This window comes from Ochotona princeps, chromosome 21, assembly GCF_030435755.1.
Source record: "Ochotona princeps isolate mOchPri1 chromosome 21, mOchPri1.hap1, whole genome shotgun sequence".
In the NCBI taxonomy this organism is placed as follows: Eukaryota; Metazoa; Chordata; class Mammalia; order Lagomorpha; family Ochotonidae; genus Ochotona; species Ochotona princeps.
This window is the reverse complement of record NC_080852.1, coordinates 29,026,525-29,048,337: the sequence shown is the minus strand read 5'-3', so window position 1 is coordinate 29,048,337 and position 21,813 is coordinate 29,026,525. Positions and strand designations below refer to the sequence as shown.

At 46.9% G+C, this 21,813-nt stretch overlaps 1 protein-coding gene across 2 annotated transcripts in view; it reads right to left on the bottom strand.

Moving 5' to 3' along the window:
- Positions 1 to 21,813, bottom strand: part of LARS2 (leucyl-tRNA synthetase 2, mitochondrial) — a 104,862-nt gene that overhangs the window by 43,110 nt on the left and 39,939 nt on the right. For both annotated transcript variants that reach the window (XM_058678572.1, XM_058678573.1), the window contains exons 6-7: positions 12,831 to 12,920; positions 9,607 to 9,750 (exon numbers count right to left, since the gene is read on the bottom strand). In XM_058678572.1, the coding sequence (XP_058534555.1) occupies positions 9,607 to 9,750; positions 12,831 to 12,920 (234 nt within the window). The remainder of the gene's footprint in view (positions 1 to 9,606; positions 9,751 to 12,830; positions 12,921 to 21,813) is intronic.

Genomic DNA, 21,813 nt, shown 5'->3' with positions numbered 1-21,813 from the left:
GGGTGTGCGTTTGACCGCTGGCTCTCGGTTCCTCCCTGTGGCTTCCCGCTGAAGCAGATCCCATGGGGGAGTCAGAGAGGCAGCAGTGACAGCTCAGCCAGCTGGGTTCCTGTCACCCCACAGGAGACGTGGATTGTGCCCCCAGTTCCTGGTTCTGCTCTGCACTGGCCCTGGTTATGTGGGCATTTGAACAGTGAACCACTGGATGGGAGTTTTATCTCAAATAAATAAAAATAGAGTAAAAAAATATTAAAAACTAGCATAACAGAAGCATAACATTAATTTGTGTAAACATTGCTATTAAAAATAGATACTTAGGTGGTGTTATGACTTAGTAGGCTAATCTGCCCCATGGTGGTGACATTCCATACGGGTGCTGGTTCGTCTCCCAGCTGCTCCACTTCCCATCCAGCTTCCTGCTTGTGGCCTGGGAAAGCAGCAGAGGATGGCCCAAAGCCGTGGGAGACTCTTAAGAAGCTCCTGACTCCTGGCTTCAGTTTGGCTCAGCTCTGGTCACTGTGGCCATTTGGGGAGTGAACCAGTAGATCTTTTTGTCTCTCCTCTCTGTAACCCTACCTTTTAACTACACACAAATCAATCTTAAAAAAATGTATGCATAGACACTGAGTTTCATCTTCAGTTTCCAAATTCCTACACAAAGGTGGTTTTTCTATAAATTATTTGGTGTGTCCTCAAATGCATGCCAGCCTTTGCTTGATGACAAACATGACACCTTCCATTAGCTGGATTTACAAAATGCATACATCTGTAGTATGAAGATTCTATCTCGGAATTCTTAATGGTAATATAGTTAACGTAGGCAATACAATGATGCATTATTTTGTAATTTGTCAAGTAATTTTCTGTGCATTTGTTTTCACAGGCTCCAGGAAGGCAGTTCATTTGCATATGAGTAAAGTCACCTCAGAGGTGTGAAGGAGGTTAAGAGTTAGGAGCAAGGACTAAAACTCACTGAAAGCATTTACTATATAGCACCACTCTCGCCCTACTGTGTGATTACAGACAAAAGGCACCTGCTTTGTAATAAACATTCAATAAAGCACGTATTTATATGATTGTCTGCATTTTGTTTTAAGATAAAAATACAAAAGCCAAAATCAACCCAATGCTAAGTTTGACACCGGGCAGGTCCCAACCCCTAACCCCACAGTGCTCCTGGTGGAACTAAGAGAACTCAGCATGGGGAAACAGCAACCTGGGATCACTATGACAACTGTTAATTCTATGATTTTTCCTACATCCCATGTGGGACCTGGCCCGCAGCCTGCACCTGTGCCTTGTCCTGGCTGAACACTCATTAAATCCCCATTTACTTCTCTCTGCTCGAGGGACAGAACAGAGAGCAGCACTACAGAACCAGATCCCGGGCACCTTGCAAGGAAGCAATACCTTCTGCAGCACATCATCTAAGCAGCAGGCCCCTCTGCACACACTGCCTCAGGAGTCCTCACAACAGCAGTGTCTCTACCTCCCAGAATCTCAAAAACGTTCCCCAAAGTCACCCCCAGGTGTGGAACAGAACTGAAGAGACACTACAAGTAACGTGGTGTTGGTGCCTAAGAATGTACACAATCCTATTCTCCACCTGCAACTGCTACTATTCTATTCTATTCTATTCTATTCTATTCTATTCTATTCTATTCTATTCTATTCTATTCTATTCTATTCTATTCTATTCTATTTTATTTTATTTTATTTTATACTTATTAGAAAGGCAGATATACAGAGAGAAGGAGAGACAGAAAGATCTTCTGCTCACTGGCTCACTCCCCAAGTGGCTGCAACTGCCAGAGCTTAGCTGAGCTGAACCAAAGCCAGGAGCCTCTTTTGGGTTTCCCACGTGGGTGCAGGGTCCCAAGGCTTTGGGCCGTCCTCTCTACTGCTTTCTCAGGCTACAAGCAGGGAGCTGGATGGGAAGTGGGGCCACCGGGACATGAAGCAGCGTCCATGTGGGATCTTGGCACATGCAAGGCGAGAACTTTAACCACTGGGCTCCAATTGCTGTTTTCTAACAGCAGTTAGATTCAGCTTTCTGATTCTCCTACTTCAGATGGGTAGCAGTTAGAGGTACTTATTGGAGATCAGCCAGTTTCCAGCAACTGACTTTTATTCTCATTTTATTCCTGGAAGACAGGCTCTGGGAGCCATAAGGCTGAGGTTGTCATCAAAACCCTGTCTTTATACACGAAGACACACAGGCCCCAGGGATGTTTAGCAATCTGTCCAATGCTTGGCTAACTGCAGCCAGACTAAAAAGACATGGCTCTCAGCTACTACTTAAATCTCCTTCACCTACAATGACTTTTTACCCAATATCTTTTCCCCTCAATGACACTGTAAACTTTCTTATTTTGGCTTCCCTTCACCCAGAGGACCTTCTTTCTCAGAGAACTGCAAGATGGCTAAGTGGTGTGGCTCCACTGCCAACTACAGGAGCTTGAAATGGGACAGATGTGCTACCTACCATGCCCTGCGCCTTCCCTAAGAAAGCTAAAGAGAGTGGGACCATCACAGACTCAGTACCATGCTTGGATACTGCGCGGGACACACAGGCCCGGTGGGCAACTCTGGACATGCCACGGGCAGCAGTGACATCACCAGAGCATTTCTGCGGAGACGTGTTGGCTGTGCCCAGCTCCTCCCCAGACTCCTGCCTCTGCATGGGTCCTCCGCCTTCCCACAGAGCTGTGAGAAACTTGATTTGCTGATCAGTTCCTTGGCTTAAGTCAACCAGCCTAACGTTACGTTGTTCGTAACCACATTGCCTAACACCAGTGATTTATTCAAGTTTCAATCTTCTGTTAACTATCTAGGTACTGTCTGCAGCAAAGGCATAAAAACAAACCAACAAAAAACACCCCTGGTTTGAGTCCTGGCTGCTTCCCTGCAGATCCAGCTCCCCTGCCATCCACATGGGAGAACCGGACCAAGCTCCTGCTTCTGGCTTCAGCCCAGCCCAGCCCAGCCCCCTCCAGGGAGCGAACCAGGGATGGACGATCTGTCTCCCCTTCTCTCTGTTAATGCTGCACTTTCAAATACATAAATAAATCTAAAAAAGAGTCTAAAAACTAAATGTCAATATGCATAGAACTCGTGCTTAATAAGCTCTGTAAACAATCCGAGCCTCTTCCTCTTCGGTAACCAAGGAGATCCCATTTAGCTTCTAAGCAAACTTGTGTGTGGTCTGAAAGAAATCCATCCTCCATGGTTTGTTGAATAGCCTCATCTCTCACTGCATCCTTTCCTGCCATGGGAGCTTTGAGCTAGCTGGTCCGGACTAATGGCCTTTTTCATACTGGCCAACCCACGCATTACCGAGCCACTCTCAATCTAAGCCCTCATGTTTTCTTTTTTTTTTTTTTTTTGTCTCCTCCTGGATTGAATTGTCAAGGCAGGAAAAATGCTGATTGGAGGTACTCTGTTTAAAATATTCAGATCTCAACTAGGACAAAAAAAAAAAAAACAGGATGTGAAATGTGAAAGTTTTCATATGCTAATTCTGAAAGATGCCTGCTTAAAACCTAATCATATCTATGAACAGGGTTAAAAACCCAAATAAATTTTAAAAATTAGCCAAAGAAAATCAACCATCTTGAACACCCCAGTGAGACACATTACAGACGAGGCTGTAAGACACACAGGGTACTTGCCACAGTTTTGGGGGAGCAGGACTTTGGGGAGCATCTTGCCCAAAGGCAACCGACAAGACCAAGGTTCTATCACAGAAGTGACCCAGCTACAGGCGTTCACTCGGGAGAGCTCTTTCTAGAGGCTGGTGCGGTGGTATAGCACGTAAAGCTGCTGCCTGCAGTGCTAGCACTCCATAAGGTGCAGATTCGAGTCTCAGATGCCCCGCTTCAGATCCAGCTCCCTGCTGATGTGCCTGGGAAAGCAGTGGATAGTGGCCCACGTGTGTGAGCCCTGGCAATCACGTGGGAGATCTAGAAGAAGCTTCGGCTCCTGGCTCTGGACCAGTCCAGTTTTGGCTGTTGCAGCCATTGGAAAGAGAAATAGTGGACAGACCTCATTCTCTCTCATCTCCCTCCCTCTGTCTCGGCCACCTGTAACGCTGCCTTTTTTTTTTTTTTTTTTTTTTGAGTAAATAACCACCCTGCCCCTTAAAAAAAAAAGTCCTTTCTGGTGGGCTTGTTTTTGCTGAGACTATGGCTCTCCCGCTCCTTTTTTTTTTTTTTAATTTAAAGATTTGTTTTATTTTTATTGGAAAGGCAGAGTTACAAAAAGAGAAGGAGAGGAGAGAGATCGTCCCTCTACTGGCTTTTTCCCCAAATGGCCACAGAAGTTGTAGCTGGGCCAGGCTGAGACCAGGAGACAAGAACTTCTTCCAGGTTTCTCACAAGGATACAGAAGCCCAACAACTTGGGGCCATCCTCCTCTGCTTTCTCAGGCCATTAGCAGGGAGCTCATTGGAAGTGGAGCAGATGGGACTGAAACTGGCACCTACCTGGGATGTCAGCACTGCAGGCAGAAGCTTAGACTGCTGCCATGGCGCTGGCCTTCCACCCTCTCCCCCTTTTTAAAAAAAGATTTTATGTATTTGGCTTAAAAGGCAGAGTTATGGAGTGTGAGTGGGAGGGGGAGACAGAAAGCTCTTCCACCCACTGGTTCACTCCCCACAGTCCTAACAGTCAGAGTTGGGATGGTTTGGAGCCAGCAGCTTCTTCCAGGTGTCCCACATGGACGCAGGAGTGCCAGGACGTCCTAATTTAGGCTATCTCCTACTGCCTTCCCAGGCACATGAATGGGGAACTGGATCAGAAGTAGAGAAGCCAGGACTGAAACCAGTGCCTGTATGGGATGCCTGCACCACAGGCGGCACACACCACAGCACTACCCCAGATTTCCCCTTCATTTTTGTGTTGTGACAGCACTGCCTTCGTTTTGCTTCTTTCATTTGGCAAACAGAGTTGGCAGTGTCCATCTTCCCCACCCTGATCAGTCTTGATGTACAGAAATCCTACTGGCTCGTGGACTCCAAAATGGGAGAAAGTGCAGGATTTTTAAAAAGATTCATTTATTTTTATTGGAAAATCAGATATACAGAGAGACGGAAAAGATAAAGATCTTCCATGTGCTGATTAACTCCCAAAGGGGCCACATCAGCTGGAACTGAGCTGGTCTGAAACCAGGACCCAGGAGCTTCCTCCAGATCTCCCACGCTGGTGCAGCTTCTCAGGAGAGAGCTGCATAGAGCAGATGACTTCCTCAACTGCTTTCCCAGGTCACAAACAGGGAGCTGAATGGGAAAGCGAGACTGCTGTGTTTAGAACCAGCACCCATAGGCGAGGACTTAAACCACTAGGGCCACCACGCGAAGCCCACAAAGTGCAGGATTTTTATGCTACAATAGGTGGGTATTTGGTGTAGCAGCTAAAATGCTATGGGGGCTGTCTGCATCTCATCTCGGGGTTCCCGGCTTCAGTTCCTGTCTCTGCTTCCAACTCCTGGCTCCTGCTAGTGTGCACCTGGGGAGGCGCCAGGTGCTGGTGTGGACGTGTGGATCCCAGCCCCCCACTCAGGAGACCTAGACTGAGATATGGGCTTCTGCTTTAGACCTAGTCCAGTCTTGGCTGTCTTGGGCATTTGGGAAGTGAAACAGCAAGATGAAAGGTATCTCTCTTTTCTCTCTCCGTCTTTCAATAACATGAAATAAATTAGAAACTTACCAGTGTCATTGTTAGGTAGGAAGATAGAAATTAGTCTACATATGCAAGAGGGGTCTACGAAGAGCACAACATCAGCAGAAGCTCAGAAGCACCCAGGATTTTACACTACCACGTCCTTCCAGACCCCCAGAGCCTTACAGGGAGTCCATTCCTCCCTGCTACCCAAGAAGACTCCCCAGGAGACTCCTCCCTACTCAGCAACAAGCTGGTTACCCAGCCTGGTAACATCGGGCAGTAAAACCTTCACAGCCTTCCCTCAAGGAAGGCACCCAAAGGGAAGCGCCTCTGTCCACAGCCAGATGGATTCCCAGTCAGAAAGCACCGAGTCCTAAAGCCTTGGGAGACGTTTGATCTGATTTCTATGCAGCAAACCCTTGGTCCTGGAGAAGAAGGAGGATGAAGGGGGAAATGGCAGGAAGAACTGGACCGGTTCCATGGTAAGGCCCAGTCTCACACACTGCAGCTCAGCCTCAGCTCTCTCCTGAGAAGCTAGGCCAGCCTGCCAGCTGTGTTCTTTCCAGTAAACCATGTCACCTGGCTGTGCCCAGCTGGAATGGGCACTCTTGGATTCGGTCTGGAGAAATGCCCAACCATTCTGACAGCCCATTAAATTGTGCTGCCTTGCTGGTCACTGGTCTCATGTCTGAATTCTTTTCCTGTGTGAAGACAAGAAGCTTATTGCACCCATCTCTTTACTAACACCACGCCATTCCTTTACAAACTAAACAGAGGAATCCAGTACATAAAGGTTGAAAGATGTCCTTCTCTCCGTTTCAGCCTCTCCCCTATCAATGCCCAAGGCTTGGGCACGATTTAAAAAATATTCATTTATTTAGCTTTCCTCACTTAGCAGCTGAAACAAGAAAAATGGAAACCTGAGGTTCCATCACGGAGTACTGGACTCTGCAATTTCCCTACACTCACTCAACCAGAGCCAGGACAGCCTTCTGGACTATCTGACCGTCATTAACCCATCCTGTTCAGACACCTTTTGGAACATCAGACAAAGAACAACCCCTTCCAGATGCAAAACCTTGAAACCAGAAAGACAGTTTTTACATTCTGCTTTTCCAAAGTATTAAATACTCATCAGAAATAAAATGATTCGGTTTTCCCCAAATCATCATTTGACATATGTCTAATTACTGTGGCCTCAAAAGGGACCTTGGAATCACTTTCACCAGAGTAGGTCTGCAAAGGCAGCTGCTGTTGCTCCCCAGGGACTTTATTCCAGTGACAAAGTGGTGACACAGAACTGTCCACTAATGTGTGTGGATACGAGCCAGGAAGTTTCAGAACACGAACCAGTGAGAGATGGGCGGAGGTACCACCCAAGCAAAAAAGGCTTCAGTCACCTAAGACATAATCGGAAACAACTAAAAGGCTGGGGACAAAAGAAGGATCAAACCCAACCCGGCTAATCTGACTCCCTTCAATGAAGGAGAAATAATGCGAGGAATAAATCTATTCTTCCAAAAAGAGGAAATGTGTGAGCTAAAGCATTAAGAAAAGGGACGGCATGACTAAGTAAGAAATCCAGAAATGGTTCTAAAAATTTAGGTAAAAAGTGTTTAGGCAAATGGGAAAGCATCCATCTTCAAAAATAAATGGATTTATTAGCTACTAAGGGGATTGGTGAGAAAAAAAAAAAACAACCTGGGAAGGAGCTGGACACAGACCTGAGATAGAATGATAACCAACAGCTAATTAACACCAACAGCTAATTAAAACAGATACTTTGAAAAAGCACTTAGCATACTTCTGAATCACTGTGATTTGATCAGCAATGATTTTTAAATTATAACTTCTAGTTTCCACTCTCTCCTGAGCTGCTTCTTGTGTCTACTAATGATGGCTACCCTATCCTTTAAGATTTATTTGTTTTTATCTGAGAGGTAGATTTACAAAAAGAGAAGCAGAGACAGAGAGATCTTCCATTCATTAGTCCACTCCCTAAATGGCTAAAATGGCCAGAGCCAGGTCGATCCAAAGCCAGAAGATGGAAGCCTCCTCTGGATCTCCCACATGGGTGCAGAGGCTTCAAAACTTTCTCAGGCCATGAGCAAGGAAGAGGATTGAAAGTGGAGCAGCCAGAACTTAAACTGATGCCCCCATGGGATCCTGGTGCTGCAGGCAGGGGCTTAGCTTGCTACACCGCAGCATCGGCCCCAGGTCTAGTAATTTTTTATTACATGTTTGACATTGCAGATGAAATCTGGTAAGGAGTCTGGATTATGTTGTCTCACTAAAGATTTGAGTTTTGTTCTGGTAGCTTCTGTTTAATTTCTTGGGCTTGCTTTTATTCTTTGTGAAGATGAGTGTATTTTGATTTTGATCTCTGTCCTAGGGTGACACCGTTACCTCTAATGCATGGTCTTTCTGGGCTCTCCATGGCGTATTCTTGGCTGAATCATACCTCAAGGATCTCCCAGTACCAGCCAGCCCCCTGTGTCTCTGCTCTTGTCTCAGCCCTGTAGCAATCGCTCTCTGTTAGGCGGCATGGACTCTCATGCTCCCTCCTCTTCTGATTGTCACGGCAACCCAACTGGGGACTTTCCGAAAGATGGTTTTTTCAATAATTCTGCTCAGGGAGTTCAGCAAGAACCAGGAGGATCACCATGGTAACTAACCATTTCTGCTGAACAGATGAAAATTCACAGCTGACAATTTAAAAGAATAATGCCCCTCAGTTAGGTCATTACATTTTCAACTAGAAGCAGAGGTCAAAACAAAAAAAGCTAATTAGATGGCATTTCCAACAACGCCCATTTCAGAATCATCTGACGGGTCCAGAAGGTGACCTGGCATTCCTCCCAGGAATGCAGTGGACCCCACTGTCAGCACTCAGTGGCCCCCTAGGCTGGGAAAGGTACAGAAAGCAACATCCTCATTTGGTCTCTAGCGCTGCCATGCTTAAAAGGAGCAAGGCACTGTGTTAACAAATTCTAACGAGCACTTTTCCAAATCCATATGCTAGTCTTGGCTGCATTCTGAATAAACTAGAGTGGGAAAACAGCCTCATTTAAGACATGTCTTTTGAGTGAGAAAAACGGAGGTCACTTTCCCGTATGGCACTGGTATTGTGAGTTGGTCAGCAAAGAGCTAGTGATTATGGGTTGTTTAGAATTGTTTTCTTGGCACATAAAGAACTAGAGCGGATGGGAGATCTCTGTGTCTCTCTTCTCTGTCTACAATACTGCCTTTCAAATAAATAAAATGAATCTTACAAAAAAAAAAAAAAGCCTCACCCAGAATTAGCACACCCTTGTTTTCAAGTTTGCTTTGCCTTAAATTCGTGGACAAGGAAGGCACCAGAAGGCACCTTGAAGACTGCCTGGTTCAACTCCCTCATCTCACTGATCACCACACGAAGGCCAGGTCAATGTCCAGTGTTAGTTAGCGGCCAAAGGAGACTTGGAACCTCAAGCTTCGGCTCCTGGCTCAGGTCACTGTCAGTTCTGGCTTTCCCTCCCGGGGACTGGCAAGCCTTCTGCGCATCTCTGGACCCTTTGAAATTTCAGTCTACCTTTCTGGAGGTTTTATCAGGACTATACAGCTAAAGATAGCAAGATATTCTTCCTTTTCCTAGATATACACTTGCTGATATAACAGTTAGTATTATTTTAAATCTTCTGTGACATAGAGTTGGGTGGTGAGCAAACTGTGGGCTAGATTCACCTGCAGGTGCCATTTCTGACTTGCAATGGAAATTCCTCATCTTCTCAGTGAAGCAATGCTGAGGTTCGTCTGCTTCTGGTTTGCATCTCCACGGCTCTGCAAGCCCTTCTCAGAGCTTTCCCACAACCCTCTCCTGCAGGGAGGCTCTCCCATATCCAACAGACCCTGGCATTGTCTGCTAACAGGGAAGGCTTCCTTGGCAAGCCTCCAGGCCGGCACTCACCTTTGCATAAGCTGTTGTTTTAATGAACCACTGTCGGAGGTACTTCTGCTCCACTTTTGCTCCGGAACGCCATGAGCAGCCATGTTCGTCCACCTGCTCGTTGGCAAGCACTGTTTGGTCCACTGGGTCCCAGTTCACCAAGGCCTGTGGTGATTCATGACAGAACAAAATGATGCAATCTGGTGAGTCCCTTCATAGGATTGTTCTGAGGCCCCTCATGGTGGCCGGCCCTGCAGTTGCACTATTAGCTCTGTTCTTAGACTTGTGGGCAGCTCTTGGGATCCAGCTTGGTCAAGAATGCATGAACGGTTTGTATTTTCACCTGTACTTTCATCTTTGGAAGGATGCCTCCCAGCACGTGTCTAATAAGTTTGGAAGCATCTTGCACAAAAGGATGAACCTGCAGCACTGGAGATGTCACTAAGCAGAGGAGAAGGGGAGAAAATGGTGCCTGCCTCAAACTGAGGAGAACAGCGCTAACTTTGGGAAATGTATTTATTTTAATCAAACTGCCGTTCAGTTTTTGAGCGACTGCCATTTACTACTTGCTGTGCTAACTGGAGAACTAACATGGGCTCATTTTTTCCTTACCCCAACCTTTGAGTAAGCATATTAATCATCTCCGTACTGCAAATATGGAATTTGAAAAACAGAGAAATCAGACAACTTTCCTGAGCTGACATAGTCAGTGAGTGGCAGAGACAGGGAAGGGACTCAGGTCTCCAGAAGCTCATGTTCTTTTGTATTCTGGAAATCAAACACAAGTCAGGACTGCGCTCACTGTAACCCCGGCAAGCACACCGAGCGCTGAGTAGGCTTGCTGCCCTCACAAGAGTGACGTGGCAGCAACACGGGAGGAGCTGTTCTCTGCACTTGCCCAAGATTCCTGAGCGATTTGTGGGAAACTTCCAGGAAGCATTTTAGAAGTTCACACTATAGCACAGCTACAGATAGGAAGGCCCCACGATGCCCGCGGAAGGCCAGATTGCATGGTGATTGGGGATCTCCCATGGTTTCTACCTTTCCTTTCTTTGCTGTCAGGCTCTTGGAAGTGCTGCAGGCTCACCTGGGGATGCTGCCGACCCATCCAGACCTCTCGTTGTCCACCCTTACCTCATCTTAGGACTTGCCTGTGTCCTGCCCCCGGCCCTTCCTTGCCCGGCTGCTCACCGTTCACACAGAGTGACAGACCCCTCTAACTCACACCCAGTCTCAGCAGCCTTTGGCTCTCTGGCCATTGCACCACCCTCAGGAACCTGGCTGTTCCGCAGTATTTTCCTCACTGCTTCTTCCTCAAGCTCGTCTGTGTGCACTTACACATGTGTGACTGTGGGTATGACTACCGAAAGTCTTTTTTGTCAGGTAGCTTTAGGTTCCAGAAGGCTGGCTAGCATAAAGAGTTTTGATTTTCTCAAGGTCTTAGTTTCTTTCTCAATAAAAGCACATTTACCTAAGGAACATATTTCTTAGTAAAGGATCTAGCTCTCTAAACTGTGCCCCATTCTACCCTGGATTTCACTGAGTTAGGGTACGAGTGGTGTCCCCAAGCCTACCGTTAACTTCACTGCCATCACAGCCCCAAAGTCGCATGGTGGCAGAGTGGAGGAGACCCCTCTGTCAGTGGACGGAGATTCTGAGACTCTTCTTCCTGCAGCTGAGGCCACTAACCCTGAGCCTACAACCACCATCCACCTTGAGAAAGGGAACCTCCTCTAGGAAAGGACCTGCGAGCTGGTGGACTGGTGCTGTTGATAGGCTTGGGGAAGCCTATCTCTTCCTAGCTTTTTGCTTTCAAATGCTAAAAATGGTAATTAAAATATCTATATCTATAATATTCACTGCCTTATGGGACATTAAGCAGCTCTGAATCTTGTCCTCCCTCCTTCCCTCTGTCTCCTTCTCTCTTTTTCAAAAGCAGTTACAGAAAGAGAGGGAGAGACCTAGAGAGGCTGCAATGGCCAGGTCGAAGCCAGGAGTTTCTGGTCTCCCACATGAATACAGAGGGCCAAGCACTGGGGCCATCCTCCACTGCTTTGCCACACACATTAGTAGGGAGCTGGAGCAGAAGTAGAGCAGCCAGGTACTTGAACCAGCATCCACATGGGAAGCTAGCGCGGCAGGTGGTGGCTTTACATACTACGTCATGGTACCAGCCCCTCCTACTTGTTATTTCTGAACCTTCTAGATCAGTGCTGCCTGCTGGCATGGTCAGATACAATAGAAATATGCTACATTTGTGATGTCTGACACTAGCTACTAGCACATAAACCTTGTGTGGCTAAGGACCTGGGTTTTTAATACTACTTTTTATTATACTTTAAATGATATACCAATTTATTATACTTTCTTTTTTTTTCTTTTTAAGATTGACTTATTTTTATTGGAAAGGCAGATATACAGAAAGAAGGAGACACAGATCTTCCATCTGCTGGTTCACTCCCCAAGTGACCGCAACAGTAAGAGTTGAGCTGATCTGAAGCCAGGAACCAGGAGTGTCTTCCAGGTCTCCCACATGGGTGCAGGGTTTCAAGGCTTTGGGCTGTCCTTGACTGCTTTCCCAGACCACAAACAGGGAGCTGGATGGGAAGTGAAGCAGCTGGGATACGAACTGGTACCCATACAGGATACCAGTGCATGCAAAGTGAGTATTTGACCAATGAGCCATCGTTCTGCTCTCTTAAACCTAATTTTAAACAACTCCATGTGGCTGGTGGCTATTAGCCTGGGCACTGCAGCTCTGGACACATTACATCCCTCTTGCCTCATCTCACCATTGCGAGCCCAACTTACTTTTATTAACCTCTTATTCTGACAATCACCTCCATCTCTTGGGAGATTACTGTGGGCACACACTGGGCTTTAGTTGCCACCTGCTTTTAATCCTCCCCAGAACTCTACGAGACATCATCACCACCTCCATTTAGCAGAGCAGGGACCACACTCCCTGGAGGTTAAGTTATCTAGCTGGGCACACGGCTGGGAGAGATGGTAGAGCCAGAATTTGAGAAGCCCATGCTCCTCCAACACTCCCTCCTTATACTCACAGAAACCAAGCTACGGACTGGGAATCCAAGGTTGGAAGCAAACCAGTTGCCGTCATTAGAAGGCACTAAAACTGAGCCAGCAGCTACTTTCTAGGTTTCCGCTGCTACTGGGGAGACAAGGTTTGATTGCTTCTTCTTTAAGAACAATGAATTTGTAAAGTGCAGCTAACTTGAACTCACCTCTTTCTGATAGGCCAATCCAGCTTCATACAGTTTAATAAACAGATACTGAGTCCATCTGTAGTAGTCTGGCAGACATGTCGTTATTTCCTGCCAAAAAGGAGGGGGCATTGTGAATGGGCTGCTGTAAACACTTTCCCCGCAACGGATGCATCAAGTCTTGTGATTCAATCTTGAAAGGCACTCAAATCGCAAAAATATTTACCAGCCAATAATATGTTTGCCAATTCATAGAGTGAGGTAAGCGGCAGTTTATTCTGGAGAGAGGTTATTGAAATATCACAACCACCTTCCCTGGGGCATGTTTAGTGATGACAAACTCCAAGTCTTTTGCATACTCTCCACCCACCCACCCATGCAACTAACAGGTGAATTACACAGTGGAAATTTAAGTCTTAACATATGAAGGGGCTTCGAAAGAATCATGGAACAGGCTGGTCCCATACGAGCACCAATATAAGAACTGACTATTCCACTTCTGATCCAGTTCTCTGCTGACAGGCCTGGGACAGCAGGTGGAAATGGCCCCAGGACTTGGGTCTCTGCCACTGTGTGGAAGAACCAGTGGGATTCCAGGCTCTGACCCCAGCCACTGTGGCCATTTGGGAATGAAGTTGCACATCTCTCTCCTTCTCTCTTTTCCTTCCTTCCTTTTCAAGATTCCTTATGTAGTTTAGCGGCAACACACAAGGAGAGAGTGAGAAAGTCAGAGACAGAGAGGGGGAAAGGCAGGGAGAGCGAGATCTTCCCTCTACTGGTTCATTCCCCAAATGATAATAAACAGCCAGGCCTGGGTCAAGCTGAAGCAAGGAGCCGGGAACTGCATCTGGCCCTCCACACAGGTGTAGGTGTTCAAGCACTTGGGCGAGCTTCTGCTGTTCGCCCACGTGCATGAATAAGTAGTTGGACTGGAAGTGGACCAGTTGGTACTTGAACTGTAGTTCATATGGGATGCTCAGGTGTCATAGGCAGCGACTTATCCTAGTGTACCACAAAACCATCCCAAATAAAGCTTTTCTTTTCTTTTTTTTTAAAAAAAAAGATTTATTCATTTTTATTACAAAGTCAGATATACACAGAGGAGGAGAGACAGAGAGGAAGATCTTCCGTCCGATGATTCACTCCCCAAGTGAGCCGCAACGGGCCGATGCGCGCCGATCCAAAGCCAGGAACCCGGAACCTCCTCCGGGTCTCCCACACGGGTGCAGTGTCCCAAAGCATTGGGCCGTCCTCAACTGCTTTCCCAGGCTACAAGCAGGGAGCTGGATGGGAAGTGGAGCTGCCGGGATTAGAACCAGCGCCCATATGGGATCCCGGGGCTTTCAAGGCAAGGACTTTAGCCGCTAGGCCATGCCGCTGGGTCCCCAAGTAAAGCTTTTCAAAAAAGGATTATGGGAAACTGAATTTTAAAATAGGCTTATTTTGGTACAAAATATTTTTTAATTCCGTGCGGTTTTTTTTCATAATATACATTCCCATGAGCTTCTGAAGATCCCTTGTTACGTTGGGGTTATGAATTAATTCATGAATGTTTGTTTTGAAAACTACCACAAAATTTAAGAAGAGCATCTGTCAGCTTTGCCATGAACCTTATTGGAACAGAAACCTTAAGTTTCTACATATAGCGGGTGCGTGGTGGCTGCTTTGATGCACTGTGATCCTTTACGTGAATCAGGCCATTGTCTACCAAAAAAGACCAGGTAAACGCCACATCAAATAGCAAACCTGGTGAGAAATCAAGTGGTTAATACTTGCAAGCTACATCAAACACTCCCAAAATGTGCTTTCTGTCCTAAAAACACATTTGCTACAAACTTTTTTAAAATCAAATTACAAGGTTTGCTGTTGATAAAAACCAAGTAAACATGATGAACCTCTGTATTGTCAAAGTTTCTTTCTTAGCAATCTTTAACTTCCTTTATAGCTCACACAGAAACACATGAATGGAGAGGATGTTTCACATGGCTCCACTGTAAAGGGGTGTACTTTCATCAAAAGCACAAAATGACATACTTTTCCTCAGGATCACTGATAAGAAATTGTGGTACATGGACACTGTGGGATACTGCTCATCCATGAAAAAGAATGAAATCCTGTCTTTTGTAACTAAATGGATGCAATTGGAAACCATTATGTTTAGTGAAATAAACCAGTCCCACAGAGAAATGTCAAGTTTTCTCTGATTTGTAGCTGCTAACACAACATACATAATGTATAAATCTAATACATATCAGATTATCATATTAAATATGTTTCTAAATTATAATTATATATTTCTAATTATATATTTCAGGTTGCATTTCTGCGTGCAGCGTTTGAAGAACAATAACCTCGGCCTCTATGCGAATGCAGTGCCAAAGCCATCTTTGGGGATGCTCCCTTGTACCTGCTCAGAGGTGGCTGATGGTGCCACTGCACTCTTGTCCATTTCTTCCCAGCTGCCCACAGGCCCAGCTTCCCTGGACCCTGCTTTTCAAACAAACCAATGCCCATGCTGATGTACCACCACTGCAAATGGGAAGTCCTGTAATTCCAAGTGGTAACTCTGAAAGTGTCTGCTGTTTGGCCACACTCAATGGTGTTAACATTTACATCCTCCTGAGCCCCAGAAAGCACAATGCAGCTGCCAGGAGATCAAATTTATTCATCTGGGACCTCAGCATCATTCCTCCATACTGTGATTTTATATTCTATGGTGTCTGGCTTTAAGCACAGGAAATGTTTTGTGCAATCACAAATACAGAAGGTAATCAGGCTCAGAATACAGGTGAGGGGCCAAACCTTGGCCCGGAAGACCGATGACTGCACAATGAACAAAGCTGGTCTGGCCTATGGTTGGGCAGCGGCAAAGTCCAAGAAGCCTGAGCCACAAGGGTCTCCTACCTGTCGCTGATGGCCCTGTTCACCTGCATATCACTCAGTCTGTGCAGCGAGAATCCTAGCAGTCAGTCGCCTTGTGCGTGCCCCTGAGGTCCCCTAAGGTGGACACTCCTTGCCCCAGGCAGAGTCTGGGAGATTTCAGGGAAGGACAGTTCACTCTGGAGCAGTGTGACCTGTGTTTGAGTCTTCACAGCATCACTAGCTTTGTAGCCACACCTTATTTCCCCAGCTAGGATTCAGGGCAATAAAGCTCGTCTTAGAGGGCTGCTGGGAGGATTAAGAGGCACTGAAGTGGGCAGAGCACAAGGCTGGGCACGAGGGAGGGAGCCACAGGTGCTTCCTCCATTGGCTTTACTCAGGGTGAGCTGTGGAAAGGAACAGGCTGGTCTCATAACCTCACCACCCAAGCAGCAGGCTGATGCACCTGCTAGGCTACTGCATCAAGGAGAGGTAAGGGTTGGAGTAAGTACAGCTCACTGAGTCTTACAAATGATTGGTTCCAAACTCAAAAGAGAAGGTGTATATGATAGAAAGACAAAAATACATGACCAGATGGGGAAAGCCATCCAAGGTTGCTTGCTGTCAGCCCTGGTGACAGCTCACACCCCAGGGAGGGCTGCTGGGTCCTCTCTGCCCACCTCCCTCCCACTGTGGCAGGATGTGGCTGGGTGGCTGTTAGTCCGGTCACAGCTCTGACAGCTCTGACAAAGCAGCTGACATCACTCAAAACCATCATGCATTTCACTGGCATCACATCCCCACAATATTTAGGTTAGGCTAGCCATCAAGAATTGAACGAAGCACAAGGAACATGTTTGTCAAGTCAGTCATGTGGCAGCCTTGAGAAACGTAGCTATGTGATCAGTGTGGAGACAGAGAGGTCCTCTGTGTAAAGCTGCCTCCCACCCTAAGCCCTGCACCCCTCCATCAAAGCAATAATACATCAAATGCAGGTAATCAAGTATCACCATAGTTAAAAAGCAATAAAAGCCTTGTGACAGATGCCTGGAATCTTTTTGTAAATGTAACTGGCTTTTTAATCCAGTGTCATTGTTCTTAGAACCACAGTCTGACTTGCCTACACACACACACACACACAAAAGGCTGTCAAACACGAGTTACCAATCCTTGCTGCACAGCACTTCTGGAGACCTGAGTGCCAAACTCCAGACCTCCAAAGGCAGGTGAAGAAGACTCAGGCATGTCTGCATCTGCAGTGTCCCACACTGCTGGCAGGTGAGGGGCAGCAGCTTTCAGGGCCTGGTGGCCCGCTGCCACAGTGTCCTACATCTGCTCCCCTGGAACCCATCAATGAGAACAGTGACCACGGGTCTGATACTCAGACCTTATCCCAACAGACTTGCCAGGGGACCACAGCGGCAAAGAGAAGGTGGTGAAGCAGAGAACAGAAAGACGAGACAGACTCCTCTGCCTCCCACTCCCACCCCGTCACCACAGCCCATCCGGGTTTTGTGAGTCCCTTTACTCACTCACTCACTGAGCCACTGCATGGGCACCACCTGCACAGCAGCGTGGAAGCAGGTGTGTGGAGAAGGTGAGGGCCACCATCTACCACTGCCTTAGCACTTACAGGCAGCTTCTCAGCATCTCCATCCGTATCTCTGTCTCAGTGCTGCCCCATCAGTTTTTGCTGTTGTTGGCTTGTTTTTATTTTAAGACTCACTTGTTTTTATTGGAAAGACAGGATTACAGAGAGAAAGACAGGTCTTCCACCTGCTGGTGCACTTTCCCAGATGGCCACCTTGGCTGGAGACGGGCTGATCCGAAACCAGGAATCAGGGGCTTCTTCCAGGTCTCCTACACGGGTACAGGGTCCCAAGACTTCGGGTCATCCTCCACTACTTTCCCAGGCCACAAGCAGGGAGTTGGATAGGAAGCAGAGCAGCCAGGACTCGAACCAGTACACATATGGGATGCCAGTGCTTGAAGGTAGAGGATTAGCCACTTGAGCCAGGGTGCTGGCATCTGTCCATCAGTTTTGACTGGAAAAGGCAAGAAGTCTATCAATCACCTTGACCATATTGACATTCCGTCCCTGGACCCATTTCTCAAACCTCTCCAACTTCTGCCTGATTCCATCCGACTGGCACCTTTCTCAACGACTCCTTGCCACTCACAGGCCCAGCCGAGGGTCCCCACCCCAGGCCACAGAGCCATCTATTCCCCCATCCTCCAACCGTCTGCCCGGCTGCATCTCTACCAAAGGCCTGCCTCCGACCTCCTTTACCTTGTCTGCTTTCCTTTGTGCAGAATGGAGGGGACGGGCGTTAACAGCAGGGTAAGTAATTAGACTTGAGCCTAACATTTATCTCAGAAATTACTTTCACTCAATTAAGTTCCTTGACTGAGTATTTAGATTGAGAATGAGCATCGAATGAAAACTGAACATGAGAAATGCTAACCACGGTGCTTTTACAGAGCACGCATTTTATTCTGAAAAATTTGTTGTGGGGTCTGGCACTGTAGTGGGGTGCCTAAACCCACCACCTGCAACACTAGCATCCTATATGATGTCAACTTGTGTCCTAACTGCCCCACTTCCAAACCAGCTCCCTGATAGTGGCCTAGGAAAGCAGCAGAAGATGGCAGATAAAACTCTGGCCTGGTCCAAGACTGGCTGTTGTGGTCATCTGGGGAATGAACTAGTGGATGGACGATCTCTCTCTCTGTGTCTTTCCCTCTTTTGCAAATACGATTTTTAAAATAAATAAATATTTTATTTTTAAAGTTTGCTTTGGGCCCGGTGCAGTAGCCTAGCGGCTAAAGTCCTCGCCTTAAATGCACCAGGATCCCATATGGGCTCCAGTTCTAATCTCGGTGGCCCTGCTTCCCATCCAGCTCCCTGCTTGTGGCCTGGGAAAGCAGTCAAAGACGGCCCAAAGCCTTGGGACCTTGCACCCAGGCATGGAAGACCTGGAGGAGCTCCTGGCTCCTGGCTTCGGATCAGTGCAGCTCCGGCCATTGCAGTCACCTGGGGAGTGAATCAACGATGGAAGATCTTTCTCTCTGTCTCTCCTCCTCTCTGTATATTTGACTTTCCAATAAAAATAAATGAATGTTTTAAAAAAAGTTTGCTTTGGGCCCGGTGGCGTGGCCTAGCGGCTAAAGTCCTCGCCTTGAACGCCCCAGGATCCCATATGGGCGCTGGTTCTAATCCCGGCAGCTCCACTTCCCATCCAGCTCCCTGCTTGTGGCCTGGGAAAGCAGTTGAGGACGGCCCAATGCTTTGGGATCCTGCACCCGCGTGGGAGACACGGAAGAGGTTCCTGGTTCCTGGCATCGGATCAGCGCGCATCGGCCCGTTGCGGCTCACTTGGGGAGTGAATCATCGGACGGAAGATCTTCCTCTCTGTCTCTCCTCCTCTCTCTGTATATCTGACTTTGTAATAAAAAAAATAAATCTTTAAAAAAAAAAGTTTGCTTTGCAAACCTAGGGCTACATGATAAATTCTTAGTAACTGAAAAGGTTCCATGTGCTTTGGAATTCCATGTGGAGAAGGAGTACTAATAGCAGGAAAATCAGGATCTTCGGATTTTCAAAGACAACTTATGCTGTATGGCTTAACTGAAAGTGGCCTGTTCATGAAGTTCTTTCTTCCGCAGTCTTCTTGACCGATATTGTTTAGATGTCGTCATCTTTACCGGGACCTGAAAGCTGTTGTTAAACAAAGGAAACCAGGTTCCATGAAGTACCCATAATCCAACAAGAAGCAACAATTGGCCAAGTTTCTTGGTAACTGCTCACTGCCAAATGACAGGAATTCCATCAAGGCAGTCCAATAATACACAGAGCTTCCCTAACTAGACAGCTGGGAACAGAAAAGCCTCCATTAAACTACAGATGAGATTAATTGGTTTGAGTCACAATTTGTTATCATCCAGTTGGACAGATGCCAGCATTTCAGGTGCGAGCCAAACAGGCTCTCTACTTCATTCCGCTTTTCTGGAAGGATAAAGCATCAATTTGATCTGCAACATCCTTGCAAATTTCAGGACCAACAGGACAGAATCATCCAAAACAAACAAACAAACAAACAGCATGTTTTCATGACATCAGTTGTTCAGGCTTCGGGAGTGGAATGAGGGCTACTTGTTACACAAGGGCATGGATCCAGAGAGAAAGGAGGTATCCTATGAGTGCACACACCAACAGCAGTGCCCAAAATGAGCCGTTTGGCTCATGCAAGCTCCATGCACAATGGAGTCACAGAAGCCTACCATGGCTAGCAAGACCCTACATCTGACCAGAACAAGAAAAAGAATCATAAATACAGTCAGGGAATGGAGAAGCACTTTGTTAGCCCAGCAAAGCTTAAGGAGAAGATCGGGGTGGAAAAGCGCGTATTACAATCTCATTGGAAGTAGGTGGTACTTTGTAAAACTTTTTTTTAAAAGATTTGTTTTATTGATTTGAAAGGCAGAGTTCAGAGAAAGAGAGGGAGAGACACAGAGTAGCCATCTGCTGTGTTCACTCCCCAAATGACCTCACTGAAGCCAGGAGCCAGAAGCTTCTTTCATGTCTACCATGTTGGTGCAGAGGCCCAAGCACTGTGGCTCTTCTCCCCTGCTTTCCCGACATACCAGCAGGTTGCTGGGTAAGGAGTGGGACAGTTGTGACTCAAACTGGCATCCATATGGAATGCTGCCTCACAGGCAGAGGTTTAAACCACTATGCCGTAATGCCAGACCCTAAACTATCCTTAACATCTTTAAAACATCTCCTGCTTCTGGGAAGGAAAGGTAGATACACTTTTTCTTATTCTTTCTTACTAAGTATTTTTTTTAAGAGAAATCACATTTTTTTAAAAGATTTTTATTGCAAAGTCAGATATACAGAGAGGAGGAGAGACAGAGAGGAAGATCTTCCGTCCGATGATTCACTCCCCAAGCGGCCACAATGGCTGGAGCTGCGCCAATCCAAAGCCAGAAGCCAGGAGCCTCCACCAGGTTTTCCACATGAGTGCAGGATCTTAAGATTTTGGGCCTTCCTCGACTGCTTTCCCAGGCCACAAGCAGGGAGCTGGATGAGAAGAGGGGCCACCAGGATCAGAATCGGCCACCATACGGAATCCTGGCATGCTCAAAGAGAGGACTTTAGCCACTAGGCCAATGTGCCGGGCCCCTTTCTACTAAGTATAACTAAAAACTATGGGTACCCATATTTAGCTAGCCTTAATGTATATGTATTCGACAGCAGAACTGAAAAATATGTTAATCAAGAACTGATAAAACTGAAAGGAAAAAAACGTACAAATCCACAATTACGGTTGAAGACAGTAAAACTCACTCAACAATCAACAGGCCAGATCCCAGCACATTGGCTCAGCTGGCTAATCTTCCACCTCCAAGTGCCAGCATCCCACGTGGGCATCAGTTTGTGTCCTGTCTGCTCCACTTCTGATCCAGCTCCCTGCTGATGCAACTGAGAAAGCCGAGAGGGATACTCTAAGACCCTGGGTCCCTGAGCCCACGTGGGAGACCCAAACGAAGCTCCTGATTTTGGTCTGACCAGTCCTGGCTGATACTGCCCTCTGGGGAGAGAACCAGTAAATTGACGGAAGAATTCTTTTTCTTCCTTTTTCTTCTTTCTCTTTCTTCAAACAAATCAAACCTTAGAATTCAAAGGGGAAAAAAAAAGTCTCATAGCTCTGATGATCTCCCTAGAAGTCTATCAAATGCTTAAGAAATTAGCACTGGACCCGGTACGGTAGCCTAGTGGCTAAAGCTCTTCCCTTGCACATGCCAGGATCCCATATGGGTGCTGGTCTGCATCCCAGCTGCCCCGCTTCTACCCAGCTCCCTGCTTGTGGCCTGGGAAAGCAGTCCAGGACAGCCCAAAGCCTTGGGACCCTGCACCCATGTGGGAGACCTGGAAGGAATTCCTGGTTCCTGGCTTTGGATCAGTTCAGCTCTGGCTGTTGCAGCCACTTGGAGAGTGAACCAGTGCATGGAAGGTCTTCCTCTCTGTCTTCTTCTCTCATGAAGTCATTTGGACTGGCCCTGGCAAGGTACCATCAGGTGAGACTCAATATTCAGCAAGTTCGTAGCATGCTGATTTTGAAATTGAGAATTCTGAACGGCC